General features: G+C 30.2%; 1 protein-coding gene across 1 annotated transcript in view; it reads left to right on the top strand.

Annotated features, from left to right (window-relative positions):
- LOC111705537 (PDZ and LIM domain protein 7) overlaps positions 1-16,437 on the top strand; it is a 24,325-nt gene extending 7,888 nt beyond the window's left edge. Inside the window, exons 5-12 of the mRNA XM_023478120.1 lie at positions 1,050-1,102; positions 5,862-5,945; positions 7,429-7,470; positions 9,642-9,709; positions 11,088-11,196; positions 12,043-12,103; positions 12,826-12,891; positions 16,342-16,437. Coding sequence (XP_023333888.1) covers positions 1,050-1,102; positions 5,862-5,945; positions 7,429-7,470; positions 9,642-9,709; positions 11,088-11,196; positions 12,043-12,103; positions 12,826-12,891; positions 16,342-16,437 — 579 coding nt within the window. The remainder of the gene's footprint in view (positions 1-1,049; positions 1,103-5,861; positions 5,946-7,428; positions 7,471-9,641; positions 9,710-11,087; positions 11,197-12,042; positions 12,104-12,825; positions 12,892-16,341) is intronic.
- Positions 16,438-18,430: the final 1,993 nt, after the last annotated feature.

The following is an 18,430-nucleotide window of genomic DNA, read 5'->3' as shown; positions in this document are numbered from 1 at the left end:
TGAGATATAAAAAAGAATTGTATAACAAGTATTTCTATACCATAAATATGAGATATAAAAAAGAATTGTATAACAAGTATTTCTATACCATAAATGTGAGATATAAAAAAGAAAGCTGCGCTTCCATCTCTAGTTTCTGAGAAATAAATGTTCCTTCTGGCTGAAATACTATGAAGTTAACGTCGTTTAAATCTATTTTCCCTGCAATTCAGCACAGGATGACTTTCATTCCTATACGAGGGAGGGACACCCCAGCCGCCAAGAGCCTCCCAGATTTTCCATAATACGGTACCGAGCCGCTCCACAACACAGCATACTTATATAGGAAGATATTTAAAAAATACATCTTGAGTTATTTTTTGTTTTAATTAAAGAATTAGAGGTTATATGTTGAAAATTCTATAAAGCAACATTTTTGCGACAATAATTATCTACTGCTTAAATCACAGTTTACAACAAAACAAACCAAAATTAATTCATAGTTTTATAAATAGCGTTTTTTTCTGCGTACAGAATGTGTACAGAACGGAGGCTCGAAACTGTATGGCAAATATGTGTGGCTTATGGTGGCCGAGGTTTTCCTTCCTCCATAAACACAACTTGGCAGATTTTAGAACAAGATACCAAATACCATTATTTACCAAACTTGAAAACATAAACTGGAGGAATTCAGAATACAGTGGTTCTCGAAATAAATTATAAATCCTTTTTTTCTTTATGAACCTTTTTTCTTTTCTTAAATTACAATCTCTTAATCAATACATATTACAAAATTATATTTTTATCGTTAACATTTCTGTCATTGCATTTTCGATTTTATTTGTTCTGTTTCTCTCTTCCACAATCGTTATTTCGCAATTTCATTTTCTACTTTATCTCTATTTCGTTTGTACTATCTCAATATATACCATAAATGAACACTCTCGATTTTCTTTTGAACTGTCTTTGAATCTATCTAATCCCTATACCTTTGAAACCTGGTGATATAACAGTTTGTGGCAAAAACTAAATTCATTTGTTGACGTTAGTTTGTCTGACTTTTCTTACAGGCTGAACAGGCCATACATGGGGCAGGAAACCGGTTCCAGATGGTCATTCAAAGGTAGAAAACATCAAACAACAACAAAAAACAACATAAAAACAAAATTCTATTTGTTGTAAAAAAAAAAAAAAAATCCTAATTTTTATACACATATGTTACTTTTGAATAGTATTTGCATGCACTTTTAGATAGATTTTATCAGTTTTTGGTTAGGTTGCAAAATTTGAAGTTATGACAACAGGACAGACATAACTGTAAAAATATTCACGGTATTTTGCAAAGAAAAGAATGAGAAAATATTGGGAGTAGAGAGAGAGAGAGAGGGAATCTTTATCTTGTCCATAAAATTCATATTCACGATTACATGAGATGTCTTGGTCATTTGTACGTTCACACAGGCTTCAAGTTTGCCAAAGAATTTCCAGGTCATAAACTCCTTTACTGGTCTACATAAACCTTAGTATCATACACACCACATACAAATGCCAAGGAAACAACCAGGGAAACGGGGAAAAGGGAAAAGAAAGAGAAAGAGAAAAAACGATGGGGAAATAGTGAAAAGAAAGGGAAAAAGGGGAAAGAAAGACAAAGAGGGGAAGAAAAAGAAAAGAGGGGAAAGAAGGAGATAAAAAGGGGGGGGAATCAAACACTAAAGAGATAAACATGGGAAAAAGAGGGGAAGCCAGGGAAAAGAGGAAATTAAAGGGAAAAAGGGGAAAGAAAGGGAAAGAGGAGACGTAAAGGGGGGGAATAAAACATTAAAGAGATAAACGAGGAAAAAGAGGAAAAGAAAGGGAAAGAAGGAAAAGAAAGGGAAAGAAGGAAAAGAAAAGGAAAGAAGGAAAAGAAAGGGAAAGAGGGAAAGACAGGGAAAAGAGGGAAATGGAAGAAGAAAAGGGGGAACGGAATGAAAACAGGGGAAACGCAAGTGAGAAAAAAGGATGAATAGGGAAAAGTGATAAAGAAGGAAAACAATATGGGAAGAGGAAAAATTAAAAAATAATAGAATGGAAAAACGTAAAAAAAATTTCCAATTATGCAATTAAAATTTAGGGCTTGTCTAGGCATGTTAGTTTTAAAAATACAACCTGTCTGATATTTTGCATACTATCAGACAAACCCCTCTCAAAACAGGGTCTAAAATGGAAACATAAAGAAATAAACAAATAAACTAAACAAAAAATTTGAAAATAAAACAAGCACACATCCTCCAAAACTTTGATTTTTAAAACAAAACAAGTTTTATGTTAAAAATTGGAAAATTAATAAATTTGAAAAAATCCAGAGATAACAGTGACCAGTTAGGAAGAAAGATTTCCTTCGAGAAATCGGCCATGACGGTGAGCCTTCGTCTGGGGGGCGGTGGGGCTCCGTCAGTCGCGAAGGTGGACGAAGCGTTCATTTCCAACGTTCCCGTTTCGGAGGACACACCTTCCCTGTTGGAGGACAGGTACTGGAGGCGTGCTGGAGGAGTAAAACCTAAATAAGACAGTATATTCAATCAACTTGAACTGAAGTAGGAAGGACATAATACTTTACAGGACTGTTTCATAATTTCAAGTTACCCTCCATTTAAAGAGCGTCCTGCTAGATTCACAAACGTAGCTCTAAATTATCATTTTTCACAGTTAAAAACATGGATATCTTATTCTTTATTAGAGAACACTTATAACGGAGCGGTTGTGAAACGGACTTATAACTTTCGAAAATGATGGTTTCTTGAAATTACATATACGGATTGGATTAATTTTCTGCTTCGAAAGGCATTTATGTAGATCTATTTTTATATCAGATTCAGGGGTATTACGTAAAGTTAAGATATGTTCTGCATTTATAAGGGCCAAATTAGATTTAAAAAATACTATTTATCATCTAAGAAATTGCCTTGTACAACCTTCTTAATATCAAGTTGTTTTTCCGTAAAACTCTCCAGATAGGAATTGGTCTTTTGGATAAGAATATACTGTCTAAAACTAAATTAAAACCTAAAATGGAAATTATAAACGTTTTCTTTTTTATCCTGTTCATCCTTTGTGCAGTGTACACCCTGTTCTTTTCTTTCTTATCTCTACACCTTAACATTTTTCTGTTGTTTTTGAAATCAGGTTATTTTTTTGCTGGAAACAAAGTTGCAAAAAAACGTAATTAGGTTAGAAATATTGGTAAAGTACTTTTCAGTGAATCTATAAAATATATTTTAAGAATTGATAGACCTTTGATTTGACCTCTACAATTAACTTGTTTTATAGCTTTGGAGATAAACATTTTCAAACTGCAACATGCCAACCTGTTTGTAAGGTGTAAGTGGCAAAATTTGTACGAAAGAAAGCGTAACTGCTTTCCAATGGGAATCATCATAACTCTCTTTTATAAACTCAAGCAGTAAATTCCAATGCTACATGGGTAACCAGCAACAGATGAGGTTTAGGTTGGTATAGGTTTAAGTTGGTATAGGTTTAGGTTGTTACAGGTTTAGGTTGGTATAGGTTTAGGTTGGTATAGGTTTAGGTTGGTATAGGTTTAGGTTGGTATAGGTTTAGGTTGGTATAGGTTTAGGTTGGTATAATAAAGATACATCCTTTCTGTGGTGAGTCTGTATACAAGAAAGTAATAACCAGAAAATTCTTTAAATATGAATACCACTTTTTAGTAATAATTTGGTGTATTTGATGTGGTTACGAAGCAAATAGTTTTACTAGACACTTACTAAAACTCTAATTAACCCTTTAAAGGCTGGGAGGGTCTGAATCTATGTATAGCATGGGGGGGTCGTTAGGCGCCCCCCCCTAGAAAAAGGCCTTAGAGAATATTTATAAGGTTGAAATGCATGTTCATAGCCCAATTTTTCAAGGCCAGTCCAAAGAAAAAAAAATTTCCACCATGTACCCTACCCTATTAATGTTAAAAAATATTGTTTTAACAAAAAATCCTTTAAATTCCTATTCATAAAAAGTCACAAAATTTAAATTTCACGGTGATAGTGTCAATGCTAGGACAAAAAAACTACGGGGGGGGGGGGCGCCCCCCCAGCCTGTTTATGGTTAAGTGAAATAGTTCTATTTACACTGCACAATTGCTGTGTCCCTTGCTCATTGAAATATTTAAAGTCATAACTGAGTCTAAAAGTAGTTTTCCTTAAATTTCTGGTCATCACTGTATATAGAAATGTAAAATGTATTTATTTCTGTATTGCTGGTGCAGAAAAAGCATTGTAGTGTTTAGTGTAAACAATAATAGAACTGTTGTGTAATGAATGTAGGAGAAAACTAATTATCTGTCTAAGCTACTAAAGGAGCCTGGAGAAGAGTTAGGTCCAGATATATTTTCCATTACCTGGTTATAGGGATGGACAAACATAAGGTATTTCATTTACCAAATCTTCACAATTTTTGAATACAATGTATGTTGAAAGACACAACCTTTTTCATGAGATGGTTCTGAGTTAAATTATCAAATAAGAATTTTGAAAATTAATAAGTTTGTTGCAAGAACTCAGTTTTTTTAGCTAACGGTCTGATTAAAAATGACTTAGACGCCCAGGCCTAGTTGGTTGTTTAATGCATATGTACTGCAGAAGGTTTTAGAATAAACAAAATATAAATAAACAAAAACATTTTCTTAGGATTTTCCATGGAATAGGACTTCTACCACTAATTAAAGAATTTTAGATTTGAAATTGAATTTAATTTTCTTCAATAATTACTGAATATTATCATAATTATTTAATTAGATTTAACAACTGCGGCGGGTCAAGAAAATACGGTTGATATTGTGTCAAGCTATGCCAAGAACACCCCTGTTTAAGTTTCATAGTTTAAAAAATCTAGAAAAAAAGTAATCTATTTTTTCCCTGTTTTTAAGGCGCTTCGCACCCATCATCAATTTCAGTTGTGAACATGTTCTTGTTGCATACAGACAAAAAGTTTCGCCAAAAAAATTTCGTTGATTTTTTTGATCATCCATTAACCTTTCATGGGGTCATGGGAGGTGCCACAAAATTTTTTGGGCCGATCGGTTCAGAGCCCTTTTGATGTTCATTGAATACAAGCAGACCGACAAAAAAGCAAAATATACAGATAGAAGATTTTCAAAAATTTTATTAGCCCACACTTAGTAATTAATATAGCAACCTTTTAGTTAATTAGCACTAGAAAATTATTTGGGTTTGTTTATTTTCCAAAATAGATTAAATTCAAAACAATTAGAAAAGTAGGTTTGTTTAGAAATGTATTCCGTTGGGAGGCAAGTTTAACAAATCCACTCTAAAAAATTTTACAAGAAGTATTCAGTATTCAAGATTAAATTCATTCATTTCATTATTTATTTTTAAACTTTTATCTTTTTCAGAAAACTTGATCAGCCCCCCATTTTATGATTTTGCAGATTTTTTGGCTGATATTGGTGGATTTACAAAAGTATTAAGTTACTATTTATATATTTCAACTGAGCTGAAAACTTTAGAATGTGATATCTTTAATCCCGCTCTGTTAATTAATCTGGAGATTAAATTCATGAGGAGAGCAAGCAATATTTAATCAGGAGATTAAGAAAAGAGTGGATCAAGCATTAATCCTGATATACACAATTCATAGTCCCAGCTCAGGTGTCATATATACGTGGGTAGCCTACACTCTATGTGTTTTAATCATTTCAACACAATGTTAGACATCAAAAACCAATTTTAAAACTTTTAAAATAATCAAACAATCATTATTTTTTAGTTTTTAATGTCCAAAATTCTGTAGAAATGATGTAGGCTCTCCATGCAGTACATTTACTCAACATTTATTTGATAAATAATCATTATTTGGCGGAATAGAGATGAGGAGCTTCACAACATTATGGATTTAAACAAAGTATTCCCCAAACCGAAAGAGGTTGAAGAACGGTTGAAGAAGAACAGGAACAATCAAATGATTAAATTGATTTATAAATGATATTGAATCTTTGCCACAAACTCGGATTTTCTACGCGCTATATCTCTGAAACATGATGGTGTAAACCTTTAATATTTCAACTTTGATTATTTAATCTGACACTTGCATAGGGTTGCAACTGCAAAATAAAGACCATCAGAGTTCGCATGGCGAGACTCAATTACTTTATAATATAAAAAAGAATGATAGAAAATTATATTCTGAACCAGTGAATTTGTGGTGCCACTCCTAAAAGCCCAAAAAAAATTAAGTCCTCAAACCCCTTCTTCCCCAAACTCTTACATTTTTGAAATATACAGCTTTTAATCTTTTTAAAACATTATATCCTCTCCCCCTTCCATCCCATACGTTTTATCCTTCAGCTCTCCTGGAATATATAATTTCTTCGAATTTACTGCACCAGTAGAACAGTTTATACATTTTCCTAATTTCAATTAAAAACATGTATAAACATGATTTGAATTTGTAACAGTGCAACAGTAAAGTTCTCTCTGAGATGAAATAAAAATAATTTAGGCGAATTCCGGTCTGAGGAATCTTGATATCATGTATTACATTACTTGTTATTATATATGGATTCCGGGTTGAGGAATCTTGATATCATTACTTGTTATTATATATGGATTCCGGGTTGAGGAATCTTGATATCCTGTATTACATTACTTGGTATTATATATGGATTCCGGGTTGAGGATTCTTGATATCATGTATTACATTACTTGGTATTATATATGGATTCCGGGTTGAGGAATCTTGATATCATGTATTACATTACTTGGTATTATATATGGATTCCGGGTTGTGGAATCTTGATATCATGTATTACATTACATGTTATTATATATGGATTCCAGGTTCAGGAATCTTGATATCCTGTATTACATTACCTGGTATTATATATGGATTCCGGGTTGAGGAATCTTGATATCCTGTATTACATTACTTGGTATTATATATGGATTCCGGGCGGAGGAATCTTGATATCCTGTATTACATAACTTGGTATTATATATGGATTCCGGGTTGAGGAATCTTAATATCATGTATTACATTACTTGGTATTATATATGGATTCCGGGTTGAGGAATCTTTTTAAATGTACTGCAGCTTGGGCATTATTTATATACTTCCTAAGAACTTCAGCACACTAGTGTAAGAACAGTTTTTTGGGCTTAAAGTTTAAACCATTTCCAGTTTTGGTTTTATAGTTAATTTATTTCTAATTCTTCTTGAGTAATATTTTTTTAGAAAAATAAATTGTACATTGGCGTGATATGGTTCACAGAGAAATTCAATGTTCAGCCAGAATAATAAGGATATCTTCGTCTTTTTTTCAGAAAAAGTTTAAAGGGTAGCGCTGCAACTCTCCACATAAATTTACTTTTGATAGAAAAACTTTACCCCAAATCTTCTGTTAAAAAAAAATTAATCTGATTGTATACTGTACAGAGAAGAGGAAGAACGAAGGAGGGAGGAGGAAGAAGTTGCAAGGTTTGTAACATTTTTACATAATTCTGTATTCTATGTGTGTCTCTTATCAAGTTTTCCTGCCTAACTTTGTTTAAAGCAAGTAGAAACTTTGCTCATGAGATCACAGAAAAGAATGTTTTAAAAAAGAATGATATGATGTATCATTAACTAATCCAAAAATGTAAATTCTCTTGTATTCAGCTGTTTTGAATGTTTTGATGTCTTTCCTACCTGCTAATATGTGGGACACCTTTTATATAATGTAATTTTATTTGGACAGTTGTAATAGAAATTCAAATATAAACCCTTAATTAGGGCTTGGCAGTATTCAGTTAACGAAACAGAAGTTTATGAAAAATAACGGAAGAGCCCGCTATTGAACTGCAAAAACTGTTGATTTTCATTTTGTAACACAGGGAAATTCAAAATTACCATTGTCCGAATTTAATGAATTTAAGCCGCGTCTCTAATCCCCCAAAAACCGGTTTTAATTGAGCGCCGGCTTAAATTTTGAAAAATTTAATATAATTTTAAGTTTTAAGTAAATGACTTTTTTTATTTTTTAACTTAAAATTGCATGAAACTTAAAAAATTAAAAAATGCACTTGCTCTGTTAAGATGTTTTTTAACATATTTTAATGTTATTGAATATTGTCATAATATTTTTTCTCCATTGCTAACAAACGACTTATAAAAATTCTGAACATGCTAAGCTCTATCCTTCATGCATAGCCTATGCAAGATACATTAATGCATAGTGCATATTACTCTTTAGTTCTAAAGTTTTAGGAAATAATCATAATTAGTCAGAGCTAAAGTGAAGGCTAGAGATGGGCATCATTTGTTTGAACGAAAAAAATTGTTCGTGAAAGATGTTGTTGTTCAGAAAAAAACGAACAACTTGAATCATTTAAACGAACTTTTAAAAAATTTAGTTTTTTTACAAAGGGATAGAATTTTCCAAAAGATTTTGAAAAACTATTGCTTATTTGTAATAAACGAACGGCTTTTTTCTAATAAACTTTTTTTAAATTATCGTTTTTTTACTGAACAAATAGTTTTTGAACATATTTTTTTTTAAAAAAAACTATTATTTTTTACTGAAAAAACGAGTTTACTGAATGATCGTTCAGTAAGAAAACAAACGTTAATTTGTTTCAGAACGATTAAAAAGAATGGAACAGATCGTTTATGAACAATGAACCAACAAAATAAAAAAGCTGAGTGTGCCCATCTCTAGTGAAGGCATATTAGAGTCTGTAAATGACTCAAATCGTGTAATTTATTAAATCATCTTAGTTAAGCCCCAACTTTTTAAAGAGATCTATTTTCATTTGTCATTCCCCATAATGTTTTTTCTGAGTATAACACTGTTTTACAGGGACCTAAGGTACATATCAAGCCGCATTCGGGCAAAATAGTACCTTGGTCTGACTGAAATCTTTGTTAAAAATTTCAATTTTCATTTTCCATTCTCATGAGTAGGTTTTGATGGTTATGGTTGCAGGAAATGGGATAAGTTCCTGTCTAGATTATTATCTCCGGTTTAGGGTTCCTACTGGAACCACTTCCTTTTTATTCTTCCTTCCTCTCTCTAATAAGTTGAAAGTAGTGGATTGCATTACATTTATAATTTACATAGACTACAGTGGTAATAGTAGTTCTTTCTGTTTTATAATTTACATAGACTACAGTGGTAATAGTGGTTCTATCTGTTTTATAATTTACATAGACTACAGTGGTAATAGTGGTTCTTTCTGTTTTATAATTTACATAGACTACAGTGGTAATAGTGGTTCTATCTGTTTTATAATTTACATAGACTACTGTGGTAATAGTGGAGATATCTGTTTTATAATTTACATAGACTACAGTGGTAATAGTGGAGATATCTGTTTTATAATTTACATAGACTACAGTGGTAATAGATGTCCTATCTGTTCTGCTAATAAATTTAACTTGAATAACAAAAATTTAGATTAATTAGGTTTTCTGATGTTATTGATATATTTGTAAAAAAAAATTGTAATGGGGTACATTTTTAGAGATGAAATAGGGGAAAATTAAAAAATCTTATTTTAAGAAAAGAGAGAGCGATGATGACAATTGTTATGTTATTAAATCGTTGTAACTTTGAATGATTGATTTTACACATATATCATTTGGATAAGACTTGAAACTTATTAATTTAGGGTTAGAGCCCTGGCACCACCTGCACCACCTCCCCCTACAATAGCTCAAATTATTCAAGCGCAGATAGGTAAACGGCTTTGTTAAACCTCATTTACTTGACCTACAAACTTAACTACTTAAGCTTAACTGTTTCACGCATTAGAACAGAAATGAATCAATTTGTAATTAGAATCAGCTGATACTAGTTAACTGATATCAGCTGAACCGTGAATATTAGAATCAGTTGATGCTAGTTAACTGATCTATCAGTGGTTTATATAATCGTAAATATTAGAATCAGCTGATGCTAGTTTACTGATATATCATTGGACAATAGAATCGTAAATATTAGATTCAGCTGATGCTAGTTAACTGATATATCATTGGTCAATAGAATCGTGAATATTAGAATCAGCTGATGCTAGTTAACTGATCTGTCATTGGTCAATAGAATCGTGAATATTAGAATCAGCTGATGCTAGTTAACTGATATATCATTGGTCAACAGAATCGTAAATATTAGAATCAGCTGATACTAGTTAACTGATCTATCATTGGTCAATAGAATCGTAAACATTAGTATCAGCTGATGCTAGTTAACTGATATATCATTGTTCAATAGAATCGTGAATATTAGAATCAGCTGATTCTAGTTAACTGATCTACCATTGGTAAATAGAATCGTAAACATTAGTATCAGCTGATACTAGTTAACTGATCTATCATTGGTCAATAGAACCGTGAATATTGGAATCACCTGATGCTAGTGAACTGATATATCATTGGTCAATAGAATCGTAAATATTAGAATCAGCTGATACTAGTTGACTGATTTATCATTGGTCAATAGAATCGTAAATATTAGAATCAGCTGATGCTAGTTAACTGATATATCATTGGTCAATAAAATCGTAAATATTAGAATCAGCTGATACTAGTTAACTGAAATATCAGTGGTCTATAGTATCGTAAATATTAGAATCAGCTGATGCTAGTTAACTGATATATCATTGGTCAATAGAATCGTAAATATTAGAATCAGCTGATTCTAGTTAACTGATATATCATTGGTCAATAGAATCGTAAATAGTAGAATCAGCTGATGCTAGTTAACTGATCTATCATTGGTCAATGGAATCGTAAATATTATAATCAGCTGATGCAAAGGAATTGAGTCTGTGCCACAAACTCTTACTTTCTTATAACTATATCTTTGGAACCAAATGTTGTAAACTTTAGATATTTAAAATTATGAATTCTGTTAGATCAAATAGTCTGAGTTTGAAATATCACAGGTTTACAACATCGGGTTCTAAAGATATTGGGGTTTTAATATTTGAGTTTGTGGCAAAGACTCAATTCCTTTACAGATATATATATTGAAAAAAATATTCCTGAGCTCTTATTGGCTTCAGCCTCAAAGTCAAAATTTTTTCACTTAATTTGGATCAATCATTTTGTTCTAGGAGGTCATAGTTTGGATCGGCCGATCTCCAACCCAAGTTTAACGGATAAAATGATCAATGAAGAGTTAGAAACCATGTTTGATCTTGATCTTTCTGACAAAAGAAAATGGTATTTTCAATCATGTAACATGGGTATTGCAATCCTGGAAAATAGAAATATTTCAATTGCCTTCTCTAGATCTTCGGGTTAATTTAAAGCTATGGCATGTCTATCTAGATTTTAGGTTTGACAATTAACATTAACCAATAGAAGGACTAATTGAGCGTCCTAATGTCTTGGACAAATGATCAAAGACCAATTAATCAATCAAAATCTTCGATCTACAAAAAGGTTAGCTCACAATTGGTCACTCTTATTGGCTGGAAATTTCTAATTGGTTGAAGAATTATTGATTTTTAAAGAATCTCATGAAACTTATAGAAATTAGATACTAAAATTCTAGAATAAATAAAATTGATAGAGTTTGGTTTTAGAGAAAAAACTGTTGCTTAGTGAAAAAAACACATTTATATTTGAAGAGGCCAAATGAAAAAAGCACTTGAGATATCAGGATAAATAATGTAATTTATCTTAAAAAAGTAAAAAGTAAGAAACAGACAGAAACTAAAAATAGGAAATAGAAATTGTGAATTATTAAAAAAGTGTGACGTGTTGGATATTAAAATGTAGATTTAGGTGAGAAATTCTGCAAAATCATACTTTGCAATATCATCTTGGTTCAGCTTGAGGCTTTATTCATCATAACTCCATATTCTACAGGTTTAAAAGGTTTAAAACTTGAAAAACAAAAAAGTTCCAATACTTTAAGGTGTAGAGAAAGAAAAATTTATTTTTTGCTGTGTTCGGTATCAAAATTCAATGTAACGAATCAATACCTTTATAAAGTTTTCTTTTCTGTGTGCTAACGTTTTTAAAAAAATTATGTTTTTGTAAAAAATATATTTTATTGTTCAGTGTAAACTTTAAAAAGTATGAGAAGAAACCGTCGGACCTTTCTGCTTCGAAAACTTTGGAGGTAAAATTTTGAATTTAAAAAATTACTTTTATTCAAAAATTTGGATTTTTAAAATGGGGGGGGGGGATAATTGCTTAACAATATATCTTATATATTTGTTAGTTCTGCGAAAATAGAGAAAAAAGTTTCAAATGACCAAGTATGAGAAAATTAATAAGTTAAGAATAAAAATAATTATAGAAAGGATTTGATACATCTTTACCATCGTGTTTCTCACACGAGGCGATTGGAATATTTTTAAAAAGGTTAAAATTCTGATCAAAGCGTTCTCATTACGTTTTCTCTCCTAGCAGAGTAATTTTATCCAAAATATTATAATGTACATTATGCCTGAGGATACACTTAACTCTTTTTACACAGAGCTTCAAAGAAAATATTAAAGTTGCTGAAGAATATTTCTCTAGAACATAAAATAGAATTTTTAAAAAAGGAATCCTGCTGCTAGATTACACAATAAATAATTCAAAACACGGGTTTAAAGTCAACCCTTTTTACATTTTTGTTGTCAATATAAAAATGCTGAACTCAATATTTTTCTGAAATTTAATTTGTGGAAGTCTAAATTTGGTTTTAAAAAAAAAATTAAGATATCAGAGCTCTTGATATATCTTGATCGAACTTGAAAGAGATCGAACTTGAAAGAAACTTTTTGTATGTAATTTGAAAATGTATTTACATTAAAACATTCGAAAACTTAAAATCATTTTCTCCTTGTATATAAGATGGTACGAGACGAGTCAGGAGAAAGTATAAAGAGAAACAAGATTGATTCTTCAAGAATAAAACATGTGAGAAGGAATGAGATCAAAGAAAATAGTTAAATAGTGTTTCTACAAGATGTACATTATTCAAAGAATGCCATTAAAATGATTCTGGCTGTAATTCAAAATTACCCTACATTCAAATAGGGCAATAAGCGATTCACAGCGATACCCTTTAAACATTTAGCTGGTCGACAATAATATAGAAAATTTTGTCTTTTTTAGCTTAAAAAGTATTACACTGGGAAAATTTTCCATGGAAATTCATGCATAATTAATGAGATAAAGCGCTTTTAATGGCTCCATTCTGAATATACGGTATAGCCTGAGATTTACATAAAAACTCTTCTGCATTTCTATCAAAATAGATGTAAATTGATAAAAAAAAAAATTAACGAGACGTTCGTAAAAAAATAATATTTTTAGAAATTAGCAATACTGTTGGTTTAGAAAACCCTAAAAAATCATTACTCAAGCTTGTCTATCAATTGAAATAGGAGTAGTCTTTAACACACAATAAAACAAAATTTAGAAAGAGAGATTTTTTTACAATTTCAAAATTGCCAGTCTGGAGAAAACCGTTTATAAATTTCATTAATGCTGAATACATATGTCAACATATTTAAAATTTGAATTTATAAACGTTAAATCACAAAAAGATTGTTAAAAGGAATTGAGTCTTTGGAACAAAATCAAATATTTAAACCACAATATCTTTAGAACTCGATGTTGTGAACCTTAATATTTCAAACTCAGATTACTTGATCTAACAGAATTCATAGTTTGAAATATCTAAGGTATGCAACATTTGGTTCCAAAGATATAGTGATTAGAAAATCAGAGTTTGTTGCAAAGACTCAATTCCTTTGCGTCTTTTTTATTCCCCGTAAATTGCATACTTATAAACAATCAATATCATTTTTATACACAAATGCTTAGAAGTTTAAGTATTATATTTAAAATTATTAAAGGGAGTGTTCGCGAAAAATGAAAGGGGGTATAGGCTTAATGCGATATTAAAGCGCTTTTGATCGCCACTAATTTTACTTCTATCTGTTGCATCTACAAGGAAAAAATTGTTAAAGACGTTTCATACCGAATAACTTAGCGCCCATACAAATTGAGAAAATTGCAACATATATTTTATTTTTTTAGAAAACGTTTTAACTGATTTAAAAAGATGTGAGTGGTGCGCGGCATTCTTAGATAGTTGCGCAAGCGACAAGAGAAATAATCAAATTCAAAACAAATTAATTAAAAAATATTATAAAATATAAACTATATACAAATGTGGCGAAAGATAATCAATGACTATAGGTTGAAATATCTGAATGATTTGTTTGAAATTAAATTTATTTTTTTGCAGTCTAAGTCGTATGTTGCAATGTTCTGAATTTGTATGAGCGCTAAGTTATTCGGTATGAGACGTCTTTAACAATTTTCTCCCTATAGACGCAACAGATAGAAGTAAGATTAGTAGCGATCAAAAGCGCTTTTTTATCGCATTAAGCCTATACCCCCTTTTATTTTTCGCGAACACTCCCTTTAAAGTAGATTAGAAATGTCAATAATTTTAAATCTCGGAGCCCTCAGACGAAATAAATCTATTGATGTTATTAAATAATATTAGCTTATGTAAATTAATCATAAGCTATACGGAACAACTTTAAACACAAACTTAATTCACATTTTATCATATAAATTCACCTAAACAAAAAAAACTAAATTTGGCGTTAAAAATAAAATAGGAAATTTTTCGGGTTAATGAAAAAAAAAATAAGATATTTAGAATATTTGATTGGTCCATGTTTGCGGATTTTAATCAGAAAAATTTTCTAAATCTATGTTTAGTTTTATAAAAGACCATTTAAAAATTCAAATTAAATTTTTTTGTATTTTCGCAGAATACTCATTTCAAGAGACGCTGGATTCACAATGGTACCCTGTAAACTATTGTACGAGCACATATTATGCATAACAATTTATTCTTTAAATTGCTGTTGCACTTTGAACTGACTTGCAGATTTAAGCGACAGAATCAAAAAAGGAAATTGACAGAATCATGTTTTTTAAGATAGAACACGGCGATCTTCCTTTTTGTCCATTGTTTAAAGGGTACTTTTGTGAATCGGGCATTCAGATAAGCTTGGTCTTTAATATTAAAGGACAAACCGGCTATGTAAGGTAATTGAACTGAGTATGCAGTAGTGTGGACAAATTCTTTAGGATTGATTTGAGACATATAAAAATTTTAAAAGATCTGTAAATCCTGAGTTTGAGTGCAAAGTCGACGTTCAAAATCGTACTTTTGAGTGGATATTTTCAGAATTGTTTTTTTTAATTACTAAATAGCTATCACAAAAAATGTAAACAAAATTCTACAACAAACTAATTAGTTGTTTAGGAACAGGTTGAGAAAATAAAAATTAATCTTATCATCGAAAATAAGTAATCTTATTCAATTATTAGTTTCTATTATCTCTTATTTTATTCACAAAGATTTTCTGCAGATTTTCTGGAATTATTATTGAAAAGACAACATTTGAAGAATTTGTAAAAATCTGCGAACAAATTCATAGAAAATAAGAAATTAAATATAATGATGAAAACGAAATAATTGACTCTAGCATTGATTTATTGACAAATTTCTTTTGAGAAATATATTCCTAACCATCTTATTCATTTACTGTGTAATTTTTACTTTATTTTTCGTCGTCGTTATTAAATAATTTAAAAAAAAACCGATTCTGAAAACATATCCACCCAAATTCATGATTTTGTACGTCGACTATGCACTCAAACTCAGTAATTATACATCGTGGAAACGTTTTATATGTTTCACATGAATCAAAAAGAATTTTTCCACAACACTGCATTGCATACTCAGTTTAACTACCTTGCATAGCCGACCTGTCCCTTTAAATTTCAAATGAATTCAGGCTGGATTAGACGTTTGGAAATTTCTTATTTTTAGTTTAGTTTAGTTTATAGATCTTTGTTCTTGTTTACGTTTTAGCATTTCAATATAGTTCAGGAAGTTAATCGATTTTCTTTTTCACTATTAGGAAAAAAAAGTTTTACAAAATACAATTATAAAATCAAATTTTTAATGATTATAAAAACTGAGAGCTTTTTCAAAGAAATTGAACTTTTGAAAGAAACTCAAATTTTCTATATTTTTGCAACCTGATGGTGTAAACCCTTGATATTTGATCTAACATAATTCATAGTTTGAAATATCTAAGGTTTAAAACATTAGGTTTCAAAGATATAGGGATTAAAATATTTCAAAACTTATTCAATAATTTTATCTAACAGATTTTAGATTTTAAAATACCAAAGAAAATAAAACATTGGGTTTCAAATATATTTATTAGAGTTTGTGGCAAAGTCTTAATTTATTTTAGTTCAATGATGAAAACTAATTGAAATATGAAATTAAAACAATTAAAAAAATGAAATTAATTGTTGTTCCAGTATCCTGCCGATCTCACCAAATCTTACAACAGAAAGGATTGGAATTGTCCCTGGGTGCATAAAGATGGAAGAGGGCTTAAACAAGCTATGAGGTAATCAAAGGTTTTATAATTTAGGATGGCTAGCTATGAGGTAATCAAAGATTTTATAATTAAGGATGGTTAGCTATCAGGTAATCAATGGTTTATAATTAAGGATGGTCAGCTATGAGGTAATCATTGGTTTTATAATTAAGGATGGTTAGCTATGAGGTAATCAAAGATTTTATAATTTAGGATGGTTAGCTATGAGGTAATCAATGATTTTATATCAAATGATAGTTGGCAATAGGTAATCAATGATTATGTAACAAAGAATGGTTAGCTATGGAGAAATCAATGATTATACAACATAAGGATGGTTATAGCCATGAGGTAAACAATGATTATGTAACGAAGGATTTTAGTTATGAGGTAATCAATGGTTTTATAATTAAGGATGGTTAGTTTTTAGGTAATCATTGATGTTATAAAAAAATATTCTTAGCATAAGGATAATCAATGTTTATGCAACAAAGGATAGTAAGCTATAAGGTTATCAATGATTTTATAACTAATGATGTAACAAAGGAGTGTTTAGCTATGAGGAAATCAATGATTATGAAACAAATGATATTTAGCTATAAGGAAATCAATGATTATGTAACAAATGATGGTTAGCTATGGGGAAATCAATGATTATGCAACATAAGGATGGTTAAGCCATGAGGTAAACAATGATTTTATAAATAAGGATGGTTAGCTATGAGGTGATCAATGATCATATAAATAAGGTTGGTTAGCTATGAGGTAATCAATTCTTATGTAACACATGATGGTTAGCTATGACGTAATAAATGATTACATTAGAAAAGATGGTAAGCCATTAGTAATAAATGATTATCTAAATAAGGATGGTTAGAACTGTTACCTGTAAATCTGTTATTGTGTTCTCTTATATTTTAAATCCTTATTTATAGTCCTTGTTAGCTTGCCGTCTTTGAATTACCTTTCATCATTCCTAATATAACAATCCTTTATATTGTCCTTGGTTGAGATTATGAACAACTAATCTAAACATTCTAAATTGAATTTAAGCCTGCAGCGCCCAAACTTTCGATGTTATGAATTTATCAAAAATATGATTATGAATCTAAAAAATCTTTTTTATTTGATAAATATGGGAATACCATTTGAGGACGGGATATTCTATAGTAATGCATTTCAATCCTAAATAAAAAGTCTCTTTCTAGAAAAACCATTTATAAATATATATATAGATATATCAAATGTGCATATTTGAAATGTCTTTTTTATTAAATATTCTATCAATAAAAATATTTTTTAACTTATTTCTTTTTATCACATGTCCTATGTCAAGACCTCTTTTAATCTGTTTACTTGACCGAGTTGGTATGCACGACTTAAATTAACAGTGATGCAAAAATAATTGTTTAAAATGAAACAAGAACTACTTTGTATCAAATTCAAGTTGAAAACAAACAAATCTATCAAATATCTGCAGCCACCAAATCTTACCAAACTTGCAAACTTTTATCAAGATTTTTAAAATGATAAAATATCTTTCTTCAAAGTTTGAAAACCTTTTCATAACTTTGTATTAGAAACAGGGCAATGAGAGGTGTGCTTTACCCCCCCCCCCCCACACCTGTGTTGTAATGATTGATCAAAATTTGACAAATTAAACATAATTATTTTCATTTTTTATTGACGGCGAATTTGTTTTTGATGAAAAATTATACAAGAAGACATTGTAAGTTTAAAAATAGTTAAATTGTGAAAATGCGAAAATGTTTGCTTTATATAAATCCGTAAGTTTTTTAGAAACAAAAAAGAAAAAATCAATTTCTAGATAGTACATATCCATATCCATATCTTTATCATTTTTGTTCAGGCAAAGACTTTTTAAATGGAAAACCTTTTTAGTTTTGTTTTGTATATGTTTTATTTATGTTTTATATAGGTCGACAATTATAAACAAAGAGCTTCACTTGTTCTCCATGCAAACAAAGACATTTCATGACTAAAATGTTTAGATAAGGGGGGGTCCA

This window comes from Eurytemora carolleeae, unplaced genomic scaffold (assembly GCF_000591075.1).
Source record: "Eurytemora carolleeae unplaced genomic scaffold, Eaff_2.0 scaffold674, whole genome shotgun sequence".
Classification (NCBI taxonomy): Eukaryota; Metazoa; Arthropoda; class Copepoda; order Calanoida; family Temoridae; genus Eurytemora; species Eurytemora carolleeae.
Note: the sequence above shows the minus strand (reverse complement) of the source record. Positions and strands in the feature narration are given on the sequence as shown.